The following is a 14,936-nucleotide window of genomic DNA, read 5'->3' as shown; positions in this document are numbered from 1 at the left end:
GAGAACCCACGCTTACACGGGGAGAACATGCAAACTCCACACAGAAGGAACCCGCCTTGGGAATGGAACCCAGGACCCTCTCGCTGTGAGGCACCATGCAGCCCCTGATGTCTTCCATTAGTTGTATTTTCTTCTGTGACTCAGAAACAAGTAAAAGGATACATTTCTAAGTTCTAACTTTTCTTCTTTTTTCCCTCCGCCGTTAGTCAGAATGTGCTGACCTTTCTTTCAACAAGGGAAAAACAGCTTTCCAGCATCTTTTTTGTCTTCTAACTTGTACAAATGCTACCTCAACATATTGAGCTGTGTTTCATTCCAGTCATCTGTATGCTGAACAGGGGCTTTTAAAAGACAGAGTGACCTTTATGGATAGTTTCACAGTAAAGTTAGAGACAGGAGCTATAGGGGGAGAGAGAGAGACGTGCTCCAAAGGTCCCTGGCTGGGATTGAACCAAGGACGTGTTCGTCTCAACCACTGGGGCTCCAGGACGCCTCAAATTGATAACTTGACTGCGTTTCTTGTCTTTATTCGGTCACTTTATTCAGTCAGTTGCAGATTCAGTAGTATAATTTTAGTTATGAATGATATCAGTGTGATTAAGTTCTTCCTACCCGTATTTAATTAATTTCATATCTTGATAACGATGTGTATCATAGCTTTATGTTTTCTGGCAATTCAATAAATAAAAAGTCCATAGGAAATAATCACATGGTTAAGCCTTTTTACTAAGCATAAATATGTTATATTATTTATATATATATATAGTATAAATATGTTTTCTTATTTAATGAAGAACTTTAGTGCAAACTGAACATAACTTTTCATTTAAATTATAGAGGAAAAAGTCATTTAATATTTCCAGCAATTAACTGACTATGTTAACACGCGTTCACACAAATAACGAGTCATCAAATTTTGTTCAAATGTAGACTGAAAACAGTTTGATTGAAATACACTCGGATAGTCCCAGAAGTAGAAGAAGATACGACAAGCTGCTGTAATACTACTCACAATTTATTTTAGCTGACATTTGGGTTTGGAGTGGACCTTTACACATTATTCTCTGCCGTTATTTAGCAGAGGGAACCAGAGCTGTATGCACTGATGCATTCAAGGCTCAACGGTTGGAGAAGCCTGTGACTGGAAGGTTGCCAGAACTGAGTGGTGATGTTGATGTAAAAACAAAACTGCAATCCTCAGATGACATCCCCTCAAAATACTCGAGTTATTATGTGCTCATGAGGATCAGGATGTGTGGACATATGATTACATTACGATATGATTCCACTTAAAGATAATAAATGATCGTCACCCAAGACTGAAACATGGTTCTCTGCGCTAACAGACAGTGATTGATCCCTTGGGTGTCTAGTTTGTACTTCAGTCAATCAGCCAGAGTAAATGAACTGACTGATCATGTTATTTCATCCCATTTAAAGGGCCAGTGGAGCTGTCTGTGATGTCATGATGATTACAGCTTGGAGGCTGCCCGTGGTATCTCTTCCTCACAGTGACAGCGAGCTCATGTAGGATTTTCTTTAAATATACCGTGAGCAAATTAAACGCTCTGACCAGTGGCGTGTTCGCTAGTGTCTATACACGCCTGTCTGTCACCGCAGTCTGTCTCTTTCTGATGCACATAATCAGTTCTAATGAAGTTGTCTTTATGGAGACATCTGCCTTATGGACTCTGACACCTCGTTGTCCGTCTGTCAGCGTGGCCCCAGTTAACTCGCTGTGTCTAAATAAGCCTGTAACATCTGCTAATAAAGCTCCACTAATGAGTGTCTTTGTTTAGACTTATAATGAGCAATGATCATTAAGATCCCTTTTCAGGCTTTCAATTCTGCAAGGCCTGCAAACTCGAGCAATTAGTCTGCTCCCATCGTAAAGCACATCTAAGCCTTAACACTTGGGGGCATTGAAATTTGATGAGGTCTTCAGGCGACCATCACATTTTCTCTGTGCTGTGGCCAAGTCCGTCTAATTCATCCGTTATGCGTCGCCTGTTTAGTTTTCATACACACTTTGTAAAGAAAAGACTTCATTCTGAAGCATTGCATGCACAGGTGGCCAGATTGATTGGCTCTCATTTGTTTTAATGAGACGCCGTCCTTTAGTTGTCTGTGTTCATAGACTTCCTCCTGTATCGGTTTTTTCATCCTCTTCTTTTGACACATAATAAGTTATCATCTTACTCATTTCTGACGTATTGCATATGTGTTTATAAAGAGCATTCTTCATTTATTTTCAACTTCTGTGTGTGTTATTAATATTGTTTATGGAATAAAATCTGAAATATACTTATTAGATTGAAAGAGATGCCTTTTTTCATTATAAATGTATATTCTGATATTTTATAGCTTTGTATTAAATATCAAAACTTAAACTGGTTTCTAGAGCTGGAAGTGACTTATTTTGTCCAGTAACTAGTCAAGTGTTTTTTATTCAGTCACAATATTTAAAAATTAAGAAAAATAAGCACACACTCGTTTAAAACAGTCACAACAAAATAATTTGGTATGGTTAAATTACATTTGATAAAAGACTCGATCAAAATTCTAACTGGTGGCGTTGCTGTCAGTTATGTATTGGTTCATTGTTCCGGTAGAAGTAACCAGCGTATTACAGGGAAACTTTACTGGCGCCTGCAGACGTTTACCTGTGGGTGAGCGGGGAGCCCCATGCAGCGTAACAAGGGGGGAACCCGAACGCCGTTCAGTTACACATACCACCCACAATGCAACAAGCTTCTCTTTAAATGGTAGGCGTCCAAATTACGTGGAGTGATGTCATGAAGAAGCAGATCTGTAATTGTTAATAAACATCCCTTACTTCATGTTGCTGCAGGTCTGTTCACTCTTCGGGTCCCAAAGGAAACGGCGGGAACACACTTTGAAGGACTTCAGATGCTGACGAGTCTTCTCGCCCCAACAGGCTCGCGTTCAGCGAAACCACTGATAGAGGACTTGACCACAGGTAAGTCAAATCCATGCATCGCTTCCATTTAAGTAATAGTTAAATTCTTCTGTGACCAACCGTAGCTTCTTTACATCTCGAAGGATGCAGCGAAGGCGCTGGAGATGATGAAGAAGATGAGGAAGAATTGGACTGGCAAGTTGAGCAGGAGGTGTACAAGGAGAGCTCTGATGAGGAGCTCAGGGCACTGCAGAAATATGGCTTCGGCAATCAGAGGTGTGGAGTGTTTGCCAGATTACAGGTGAGGTTTGCAAATGCGGATTATTTCCTTGCATCTTTTCTGAATATGATTAGACAAAGTCGCTGAATAGAATCATACAAGTAAAGGTTAAGGCTGACCTGGACCCTGTTTTCCCATACTTATGTGTGGAAGAGACTAATGGGGAAAACCGTTTTTGAAACGGGTCCCGTATCGATCGATTAATCACCCGGTGCAACTCCTCACTGTCGATTTGCTTGTTTTTGTTGATTGTTATTAGAAGTGTCTGACAACATTATGGAACGGACCTTACCTTTTTTTGAATACCTTTCTCTTGATCCAGTCTGTTATTGTGTCCACTCAAGTCTTGCTCAAGGTGAAGTCTCGTTGTAAAATCTCCCGAAATATGCCTTGATGTGGGAAGAACATGGTGAAAACCTGAGTAAGAGGGAGAGAGAGGAGAGCAGGGGTGTTGGCGTACAGAAAGCATAGCTTAGTCATCAAAGATTTCAGTGTCGCTGCTGTATATTTAACTGATTTTGACAGTGTGAATGAGGCCTTAAGACTAAGACTTCTCTTTGAGTGAAACTTGGTTAGATACAATAACAAACAGATCTGATCAAGTGAAAGGTAACTAAATAAAATATATTTCTCTGTAAGGTCCTTTCCATATCGTTGTTAGACATTTATAATAACAATCTGAGCCGGTCGGAAAGTTATTGACTGGGCACGATTGCCCGGAAGGATTACATTGCAGTCCCTTTAGTGACTGCAGGCTGCAGCGCTCTCCTTCAATACAAGACCAATTTGAAAAATTGTTGCCCCCATTAGTCACTTAGACACAAAAACGTTGGAAAATAGGCCTGACGACCATTAAAGTTACTCTTGAAGACGACATAGGATTTTATATGTTGTGACTGTCCTGACAGGAGGAACTGAGCGACGTGACTGATGTCAAGAACCCGGAAGGAACGACATCAGCAGAAAGGAGGCAGGAGCGGCTGGAAGCAGAGGCATCTGCTTTTTCACCCGACCATTACCTGTAAGTGTATCACAATGAAAACACATTTGAATCCCCCTGTGTTGTCTGCTAACATCTCTGTCATTTCAGGGCTGATTTGTTTGAGGATGATGAGATAAAGCGGCTGCTGAAGTTTAGGCCATGGTGGGAAAACCTGAGTCCTTCAACAGAACAGGAAGGAGAGGCTGGTGAGTTCATGTTATCACTTCATATAGCTTGTTGTTTCTTTGGATCTGAAGTGTGTTGCTAGGATCAATCTAATATTAGGCTGCTTTCAGAAAACACTAACAGGAATCTACCCTTCTCTCCGTCGGCTACATAACATACAATTGATTAATTAAAAAAGAGCAGAAAAATGCTACAAAAAAAATAATAAGATGCCTTTTTTTTTAATTCTGGGACAAATATAACATAATTGTATTTAATGAATCATTCAAGTTTTCCAAGCCATTGCAAGTAACCAACAAAGTAGTGACTGAAGGCTACCAGAAGGTGGCATGAAGTTGCAGAAGTTAAGAGGGCAAACATGCATTGTTTTCCTCTTGTCGTCTTTGACCAAATTAAAACACTCCATTTTATTACCCATCGTAGGACTATTACAAAGTTTCCACCGGTAGTATATTGTTAGTTGAAAAAGTGTCTATGCAGAGTTCCACACAGGGAATCTGTTGGCTGGGATTTATGCCTGCAAGGCACTGACATTGTTCTCTGACAACATATTTATCCCCAAAGGACACATGAGTCTTTTCACTGCCCCCTTCAAGAGGAAGGTCGACTAGAAAGCAACCGAGCTCCTCTCCCTGTTGAAGTGCCTCGGGGCTCTTCGACAGGAAAGACACTTTCCATTATGAGAGACTGAACTTGGACCTTCCCTAATCACTCCATCTCTCTGCTGCGCGTTGAGCAATTTAAACAGCTGCCTTGTGAGAATGTCACACAAAAAAAGCCAATAATTCTACATTCTTGGCATTTTTTTTTTGTTCTTCAAATTCAGGTTTTCCTCTTGCGTTCTGTTTCCATCCATTTTCGAATCAACAGCTCACAGGCTCAGATTGAGACGTGCTGCTTGTTGGCTTCACATCTCCGTTCAGCCTCTTTCGTACGATAGCTCGTGAAGCCTCGGCTCTGCGAGAGACTTTTTAATTGTGCCATCCGGCTCCTCTAACAGCCTGCTAATTCCAGCACTTCCACTGTTTAAGCAGGCGCGTGGCTCACAGCCACAGCTTATACACAGTGCATGGGTGTTGTACTCTTACGAGCAGGATTTAGATTAAACAGATAGCATTATCGCAGGAGGGAGTGTGCTGCTGGTGGCGGTTTCCAGCAGCATGAGGGCCCTGGTCGCTGATGAGCAGCCATCAGTCAGCAATGCAAAGGCCATTAGTCGCAGCCCGAGTTTAGCCTCCGAAGAACGTTATGGCTCCCTGTAGCCCCGCCGGCTCCCTCGTCTCATTCTGCATTCTAAGACAGAGTGCCTCGGTCGGGAGCCCGGGCGTAGATAAATGGGCCAAATTAAACTTAATGGCTTGATTGACAGGTTAAATAGCATTAGCCTCAGCTGAGTGTGAAGAATGGCGTCGGTCAGGAGATTTAAGCGGCTCGCCATCAAATCTCGAAAGCTTGCTCATGATTTTTAACTGTTTGTCGTATATTTAAAATGGCGACCACAGCTCCTCCGTGTGGGTCTTTAGACTTTCCACCCCACCACCCTTCTCTTCTCTGAAGTCTGATACATATGTCACCTGACAGATGGATGTGGACACAAGTGCTAATGAAGTAGAAACTGGCCCCTCTGTGCTCTCCAGTGTCAGGGCCAGGACACTGACAGGCCACAGCTGTCCACTGGAGGCCTGTATTCCCACACTGGCCCAGGCTAAATGGTCCTGACAGCTTAGTCCCTGTCTACCTGCTGCTCTTTGTTATGACTGGGTTTAAAAAGCTGGCCGAGTCCGATCGTACTACAACACATAGTTTACGATTTGAGCAGACTGTGTCATTAAATGTCCCCCTTTTGATTTGATACTTGACATGATCACAGTGTGTCAAAACTAACCACATCTGCCATCCAAGGTCACATGTTGAACCTCTTACATTTGTGAAATCCTGGAAGCGTTTGCCGAACCCTCAGCAGTATTTTGACGATGCATATTTACTCCATGCCATCACACCATCTGGACCCGTTGAGCAGTGAAGAGGAATTAGGTCAGAAATTAATTTGCATTCAGCAGAAGCCCTCATGCACTGTGTGCTAATGCCCAGTAGAACTGATTGACTCCATAGTGGAGATTAATGAATGTGGTGTTGAGTAAATCAATCAGGTCCGCTAACCTCTCATCACCCGTTTGGCTGTGGGATTAATGGAAATATATTGTCATCATGAGTCTTGCCACATGCAGCCATCGCTGTGTAGATGTTGCATTTAGTTATTGTGAATAATTTTTTTTAAATGGTAAAATCTGTGTATGCTGTGCAGCTTTCTACAGAACAGACGGCACTCTGCTGAAATCTCTGGGATTATTTCTGTGTGAATGACAATCCAAACTCTGCGTTATATTTTATCAACAAATACTCGATACGCTCTTATATTTGTATTTCTCAAGTGCCTGTGCGTCCTGGTCCTTTGTTTACTTTATCCGTTTCCTTGTGATTCTGCAAGTTAATGTGTGTGTTAACTCTGTTAACGCGTGTGTCCGTAAAGTGTTTGTAGAAGCGGGTGCGCGGACGCGTGTGCGCATGGATGTGGGTTTTTCTGTCTGTTTGCATGCGATCTACTCCGTTGCGGCTCTCCCACTGCAGCTGCACTGACGAGGGACTCAGGTACGCCTGCAGGGAGCTAAAAGATTACGTAATGTAGCAGGAATCTCCTACCCAGCAGAGCCGAGTTCCCACAGCAGCCAGAGAGATCAGAAGCAAGGGGGCGTGTGTGTGTGTGTGTGTGTGTGTGTGTGTGTGTGTGTGTGTGTGTGTGTGTGTGTGTGTGTGTGTGTGTGTGTGTGTGTGTGTGTGTGTGTGTGTGTGTGTGTGTGTGTGTGTGTGTGTGTGTGTGTGTGTGTGTGTGTGTGTGTGTGTGTGTGTGTGTGCGTCTGTGCGTCTGTGCGTCTGTGCGTGTACAGTGTATTTGTGTGTGCGTTAGACAGATAGACCGATACACAGCGGTGCCTCTCAGCGCAGGGACTCTCCTCTCCTCATGCAGCGAGAGAGCAATTGCTTTCAGCTGTTTTATAAGCTGCTGGGAGAAAGAAAAACACAGTTGAGTTGCAGCATGTTCCTGCAGACATTCAGCGCGCAGCGTTCAATACTGAGCGACGTAGATAGCTTAAATGGGATTGAAGTCTTTTCGTGTCGCCCCATTAGCCTTGCCACAGATCCCACCCGATTAAGCAGATGTCTCTTTCAACGGGCAACAGTTAGTGAATTTGCAGCGAGCAAGGCAGCAGAGGTTTTGAGATATTTTCAAATGATGGAACTTCATATTGGCTTTACTAATTAATCGTAGGCCTATTTCTCCCTCTGCTCCTCATCAACTTTTGTCACGTTGTGCCTCAACTAAGCACTCTCAACTGCTATATATGTGTGTGTGTATATACTTTTTACAAGCATCCACATCGGAGCTTTCGGGTACCCTTGTGCCGAGTGGTTATAGGGGTGTGTATGACCTGACTCCGTGTGGTAAGGCGAAGAAAATCCATTTGACGCAGCTGTTTTGGTGCGTTGAATCTGTGATTTGCAAACTTGTTCCTGGACGTTTTGGTGTCAAAGCGACTTGTTGAAAGTCGTGCCACACTCTGATTTAGGGATGGAGCCTCCATCCTGCCTGTGTGATTAAACCTGCTTATGTTTCACACCTTTTGCCCACCACTTTGTTCACACTTTTTCTAAACGATGTTTGGCTGCACAGCGAGACTGTACGCTGCTACATCAGCCGGACAGCTGATCCTGTTATTACCGTAATAATGGCATTTCAAGGTCGGACTACATCGCGCATCGTAGCATAAATGAGATTTGGAGACGGCGTCTATTTCACTGCGTACGGTATTCTTCAGATTGGGACCACACAGGCACTCCCAAATAGACTTGCTGCACACATGCTACAAATTCATGGCTTCCCGCTGATTTTGGTGATTTCACAGGAAATACCAGAATCTTAGTCTAGAACATTTAACCCTTCAGCATTGACGTCATTGATTTCCAAGAGCTCTGTTCACCCTAAACGTGGTCACACGAGGTCGGGGTTTTCACCGTTCAGTGGTATTTGTGGACAAAAGTCTAAAACTGAGAGAAATCTTAAAGACGTGGGACATTAAACTGTTTTTTCGTACAGCATAATGAACAAGTCTTTTATCTGGATACATGATGGTTTAAATTGAGCATGCTTGAACAATGATGTTTTTTTGTGGTGCGTTCGTCTTTGCATGGAAAGCTTATGTGCCCAAACTAAACAACCACCTGTGGCTCCACCTGTCCACTGCTTCTCATGCCCACTACTGGATTCTGGTGCATTCAGTGTCTCAAATGTACCAAAGACTTGTGGTGACTTGAAATTTAACGCTCAACTATAAATTCCCTGTTCTGGTGCAGACATGTCATTCACCGACGGCGAGAAGGAGCAGCTGAGGAAATTCACCAACCGCTCGTACCTGCTGGACAAGACGTCCCGCTACCAAGTGTGGCTCGGCCTTGTGGACATCCTGCTGGCTTATTCTTATGAAGTGCGCTCTACAGAGGGAGAGCACAACGTGAGTGTGTGTGTGTGAAGAGTTGACTCCTCCTGAGCGCAGCACTTAGCCTTGGATGACAGAGCCCTCTATCCTCAAATCCTTTAGACCCCCTTCCATTTCATTCAGAGCCTTAAGAGATTACCAGCAGATCCGAGAGCTCAGTCCAGGCCTCATTGTGTCACTCCTCTAAGGTAGCTGCACAAAGGCGAGGTGAGCGGGGCTGATTTCATTGTGACAGACAGTTCATGTAGCGTGTGTTAATGAAACCTAGTGATGTTTGATACGGCAGAATGTTGAACTAAAGCCCAGCTATGAAACCAAAATCCGTCCCATGTGAACATGTTTATTTCCATACGGGGTATTATAATATGCTTAGAACAAGGCTCCTAGTTTATTTGATAAAGCTGCTCTTTGCTGCGAACTTGCTTTTTGTACTGTGTGTTTCCTGTCTCTTGTTGTCGTGGTGATAAGTAGTTCCCTTCTTCCCCTGCAGGTAGAGTCTCCGTGGACTATCAGAAAACTCAGTGGGACACTCTGCTGGCTGGAGGTGAGTGAAAACGGGACCAAACAATGTTCTGTTTCATTCCTATTCCTATTTCCAACTAGTCAGCAAACAGACGAAGGCTTGTTTGTCAGGAAAGGGGACAAATGTTCTTTATAGACAGTTCATGGCAAAAACACGGCGTGATTTCCATTGAAGGGTGTCCCAGTCAGATGTGAGAGGTTTGTCTTTAACGGTGACATTCTCACATAGGTGATTCTTTAAATCTTCATGTTTATGTTAGCAGGGAACTGCTGGTGGTACAAGGTATGACAAATTCCCCAAAAGTCTACTTCTACAGTTTGTAAAAGTTTCTCTTATATTTGTCTCCAAAAATAAGAGTTTAATTTTGTTTAAATTCTTTGTCCAACGCAATGAAGACAATGAAATGAAAACATTTATGAATCATGTCATATATCTAGATTTTTATTAAGCGTCATTATGATTGTGTTATTACATACATACTATTGATGAAGTCTATAAACTAGTTTGGATGATATTGGGTATGTCCAGCCCCCGTGGCTTACATACTGCTCTTCAATGCTTTGATTTTCCTGTAACGGCCGTTCCGGGGAAATCACATGTTTAACTTGTTTGTTTATTGAACACAATACGTCGATTTCACTACTAACGAAGTTTGTTTGCTTACAGCCTTTTTTGGTGGCATCTCTCCAATTCTTGGGCATGTGCCAGAGTATTTGCACAATACCTGCCCTTATATGGTCTTTAGGGGGCGTTACCTTGGCTAATAATAAACAATCAGCCACATGGCTCCAATTTATGTGCGATTCATCATTCAGCACAGCTGGGAAAGAGCAGCTGTGGATAGTTAAGAATGTTTAGTGAATCTGGAGCTGACTTCTCTTATTTTTTTTATGTTATTACTTAAATTAAGAAAAATACATTTAAGGGAAGGTTGCTGCATGAGGCCCATTGTGATTGCATGGAATTGTGATTCTTTAAAATAGAATTATTCACATTATTGCTAAGATATGCCTCCGATCATTCAACACACGTTTTGGTTGGTGGGTAAAGCGATTAGCGAGATTCTTTGGGTAATTATTGAGGTGTGACTTTCACACACACGGTTTCACACCATGTAAATATGTTGACAGGCGAATCAGTGTCTGAAGTCATATTGGAGAATGATATAACGCTCCAACTCTCTAACACAAACCTTCACTGTGATCTTCAGGGAGTTGTTCATCGTCTGATTTGTTCCCAAATTCAAAGAGCAAATGATGGCGTGTGTGGTATCTCTGCTGACAACGAGATAGTCACTTAAGTGTGTAATGTGTGTGACTGCCATTAAAAAAAAAATAAATAAAAATCCCTGACACCTTAGCCCATGTGACACATTTGTGTCACATTTTTTCTGTTGGGAAACTGGGTTCCAATCACATGAGGTGATTTGAGAGCTTTGCTTTCAACATTGATATGGAAGAAAACCGCAGTAGTGAAATGTCTCCTTCCTCGTGGGCTGATGATGTCTGCATGTAAGGCAAGTGTTCACGAGGCAGAACCTTTTCATAATAAATTCCACATGGAACCCTTTCAGAAGGTTTTACCCAGAACCTCACATAAAGGCGTGGATGAGAGGTATTGTCGAGACACTTTCCGCCTTCTCGGACTGCTAACGAGAACCCACTCAGGAGGTTCTCCAGAACCCTTTCATAGTCCAAGGGTCTCGAAGCCCCTTTCTATCCCATAGATCTTTCCCCACCCTGACGGTGGTTATCGTTTCACGGATTAGCCTTATCTCTGGAGCAAGGAATCCCTGTAGTGGCATCACATTTTTGAGGAGGAGCATGTGAGCTGTGCCGTAACCCCTGAAATGAACAGCCATGAATAAATTCTCCGCTGACAGTTATTAGCGATTTAGTGAAGTGTGTAGAGCAGGCATGTCGCCCCACACCTCTATTGTATTCCCTTCTGTTATTGTTGCTTGTCGTTGCTGTTTGTTTCGGCCTTGAATAGGAGATCCCTCATTAATTGGAGCTCACACTACACTACAGATGTGTCCCAGAGCATGCTGATTGGGTGTTGGGCATGCACACATGGTCAACACTTGTGATGAAATCACTGTAATTATAAACATGCCAGTGAGGATGCTTGGAGGAGTTTAGTTTGCCTCGACCTCAACAGCAGTTTGAGAGTTTGTCATTTTCCTGCTGCGCTGACAGTGGAGTTAAGAACCGTCTCCATCTGCCTGGCAGCACTTTACTGCTCGTCCCTCAGTCTGCAGAGCTGTCTGCTCCTATTGACAGGCCACCTCGCTCAACCCACCGCTCCCTGCCGCCCCCTCATCCTCCTCCTCTCCCCTTCACCTTGTGCTCTACAATAGATTCCTCTCTGTCTTTGACTGCCTGTCTGTCTCTGTGTCACCGCTCAAATCAGTTCTGCTTCGTCACTCCATTCTCCCTGCTTTCTCTTTTTTTATCCTCTCGCTGTCTATCTCCCTATGCCTAACAATCGCCTCCCCGCTATAACCGTATCCCAGCCCTCTCCCCCTCCTCCCTCCATCTGCTGCATGTTTACTTGTCCTCAGTCGACTGCACTGGTGTGACTGTGATTCCCTCCCTCCCTCCCTCCCTGCAGTAGCGGCAGCAGCAGACCTTATTTACACTCCTGCTAAACAAGCCCAAGGGAGAGCATGATCCTGGATGACACGCACTCGCAAGCTCACAACACATCCTTAACAAGCCACGAAGAAAAGAAAGAGAAAGAAACACGAGATAAAAATCTCTGCGTGTGTCTCCAGGCTGCATGTCCATTAGTGCAGAGAAAATCTGAGACTAGAGGCGGTGATTAAAGACAAGCAGCAATTAACAGGCCAGGGCTGCAGAGGTGTTTAAGAGTTTGTGAGCCCCTGTTTAGCCCGGAGTTGTTAGGAGTAATTAGTGCAGCGGTGACTGCAATGAACACCAACGGGAGAGAGGGTTGTTCTTAGGCCCAAAATATATGGCCAAACCTTTCTTCCCAGCTGCATCTCCAGTTCCTTCCCTTATTCAATGTAAACTCTGTTTTCATGTTCTGTCTTGCAGACGTATAGCTCCTTGCAAGACGTCCTGGTGTCATTTGGACGGAGGGTTTTGTGCTACCCACTCTACAGACACTTCACGATGGCTTCTGCAGCTGTCCACGACACAACTAAGATTTTGCAGTCAGGTGAGTAGCCCACCCCCCCCAACATACAGTGTTAACATGTAAGCCGCTATAAAGACATCTTGTCTTTTTAGCCACATGCTTTTGTGGCACATTGTGGAGCGAAGCAGCCTGCTGGATGGACAGAGTGTGGAGAAAGTGGTTCATGAGCATGCCGTGATTTTTTGAAAGGAATATTCCTTCCAGCGAGACAAGAGGGTGGCCCCACTCCCACCTCCTCGGGGAGCGCAATGTGGATCAGTCGAGAACGGACTCTTGACTTTGATATCTGAAAGCCCAGAGTAATCTTTAAATCAAAAGCCCCCACGGGCAGATGAAACTCTGCGCTGTAAACACACTCAGGATGTGTGAGGGCTAAGATTATCCAGCTTGTGATGATTTTAACGCTGGTAAATGACAGCAAATTAAAAGCCTTTTAAGCTCCAGATTAGCATTTCCGCGCCTCATTAAGTAGGAAGATGAGTTGATCACGAGAGCCAGGGAAACGGCAGCTGGAGTCACTCTCCCCTCTCACCTTCTTTCTGTTACCTCGGAAACACTTTTTCTGCCATAACCATAGCTTTGTTTGTGTCAATTCATTAAGTGGGGGGAAAAACAAATGATTTCGCCAATGTTTTTCGCTCACGACTCATAACCTTCATTATTTGCAAGCATTAGGAAGTATGAGTAATGGGGCTTTTCCTTAATGAACTGTAACACTACAGTAATTCGGACTGGCGTGTGTCTGAGGGGGTGTTTCCTCCCAGCGTTACTTTACACACTAATTAATTTGTCAGGATAAAGCTAATGGAAATGCATGCAACAGTTTTGAGGCACTTCATTTCAAGTGGCCGCGAAAGCAAACATTCATAGGTATTAGCAAAACAAACCCATTAACGGCTGCGCACAGGTTGAGGCCTTTGAGGAAATGTTATCCGGGGGTAAATATTTGAACAGCCCTCAGGAAGCAGGTGGAGGAGCTCCTTGAGAATACTCTTCACACTGCTAGAGTGGCTGCAGCTAAGGAGCTACTGGGCAGGTACTGAAGAGCGGAGGAGGGGGTCCTGGAGTAAGAAGTGTGGACAAGGACCCCTGGATCATGATACTGGCATAATCGTCAGGATAAGACAAGAAGTGTCAGATGTGCTCCTCTGTTATCTGTTATCACTGCTGTCATGCGTTCAGGAACATCTCGCGCTGGTCTGGAATTTCTTCTGGAAAAGAATCCCAAACGTCTGTTCGTTAGCGTTCTAAAACTGGGTTGTTCACGTCAAAGCAACGCGCACATACACGGATGACCGTTTCCATAGTAACGACGCACTGGCATACCCCACTACTTCTGCGTTGGTACAATGTATTAAGTGGGTTAGCTGAATTTCTGTTTTGTTACGCACCAACTGGCGGAGATGGGACTGTTGACAGCAAAAGTATCTTTACTTTTGCAAGTTAGTATTGAATCCAATACTCTTTTTAGTATCGCTTATTTATAGAGTATCTATTATTTTGACAACCGGAATCTGGAGCCATCTTTGGCTACTGCAGCGGCTGCAGGGTGCCGACAGAAATCTGTTTTCGTACCGGCCTGTGCTGTTTGCTGATTGGCTGAAGAGAAATAGCTACGCCCTTACGTTCTAAAACTGCACTTGCAGTTTGACAAGGTAGGTCTTTTGAGACCCCAAGCAACGGCTTCAGACGCTCTGCAACTAACCAGTTCATCGCTGAAATTTTCTAAGCAACATTCTAAAAGCGTTTCGTCTTCTTGTGAATCATTCATCTGAACCGACCTTAAGAGGAAAGGGAAAGTTTGGGAATTTAATGAAATTCTAGGTCAAATAAGCAGTCAGACCTAGCTTTTGGAGAGTCAAGGAAGAGTAATGAAATTCTAAAACCAGAGCAGGATGTGATTATTTTACGTTCGGGGCACTGATGGGATAAGATGCTTGGAGTCTGTGTGTATGCATGACAGAGGAAAAAAGGGATAGAAGATACACTATTTTGCCAAAAGTATTCGCTCACCTGCCTTGACTCGCATATGATCTTAAGTGACATCCCATTCTTAATCCAGAGGGTTTAATATGACATCGGTCCACCCTTTGCAGCTATAACAGCTTCAACTCTTCTGGAAGGCTTTCCACAAGGTGTAGGAGTGTTTATGGGAATTCTTGACCATTTTTCCAGAAGCGCATTTGTGAGGTCACACACTGATGTTGGACAGGAAGGCCTGGCTCTCAGTCTCCACTCTAATTCATCCCAGAGGTGTTCTATCGGGTTGAGGTCAGGACTCTGTGCAGGCCAGTCAAGTTCATCCACACCAAACTCTCTCATCCATGTCT

At 43.8% G+C, this 14,936-nt stretch overlaps 1 protein-coding gene across 1 annotated transcript in view; it reads left to right on the top strand.

The window, feature by feature from the left end:
- Nucleotides 1-14,936, top strand: part of shq1 (SHQ1, H/ACA ribonucleoprotein assembly factor) — a 31,511-nt gene that overhangs the window by 1,702 nt on the left and 14,873 nt on the right. The window contains exons 4-10 of the mRNA XM_084037725.1: nucleotides 2,852-2,980; nucleotides 3,064-3,221; nucleotides 4,109-4,221; nucleotides 4,291-4,388; nucleotides 8,779-8,936; nucleotides 9,412-9,465; nucleotides 12,504-12,627. Of these exons, the coding sequence (XP_083893851.1) occupies nucleotides 2,852-2,980; nucleotides 3,064-3,221; nucleotides 4,109-4,221; nucleotides 4,291-4,388; nucleotides 8,779-8,936; nucleotides 9,412-9,465; nucleotides 12,504-12,627 (834 nt within the window). The remainder of the gene's footprint in view (nucleotides 1-2,851; nucleotides 2,981-3,063; nucleotides 3,222-4,108; nucleotides 4,222-4,290; nucleotides 4,389-8,778; nucleotides 8,937-9,411; nucleotides 9,466-12,503; nucleotides 12,628-14,936) is intronic.

The sequence above is a fragment of the Eutrigla gurnardus genome, assembly GCF_963514095.1.
Source record: "Eutrigla gurnardus genome assembly, chromosome: 2".
NCBI classification, from domain to species: Eukaryota; Metazoa; Chordata; class Actinopteri; order Perciformes; family Triglidae; genus Eutrigla; species Eutrigla gurnardus.
This window is presented reverse-complemented; position numbering and strand designations above follow the sequence as displayed.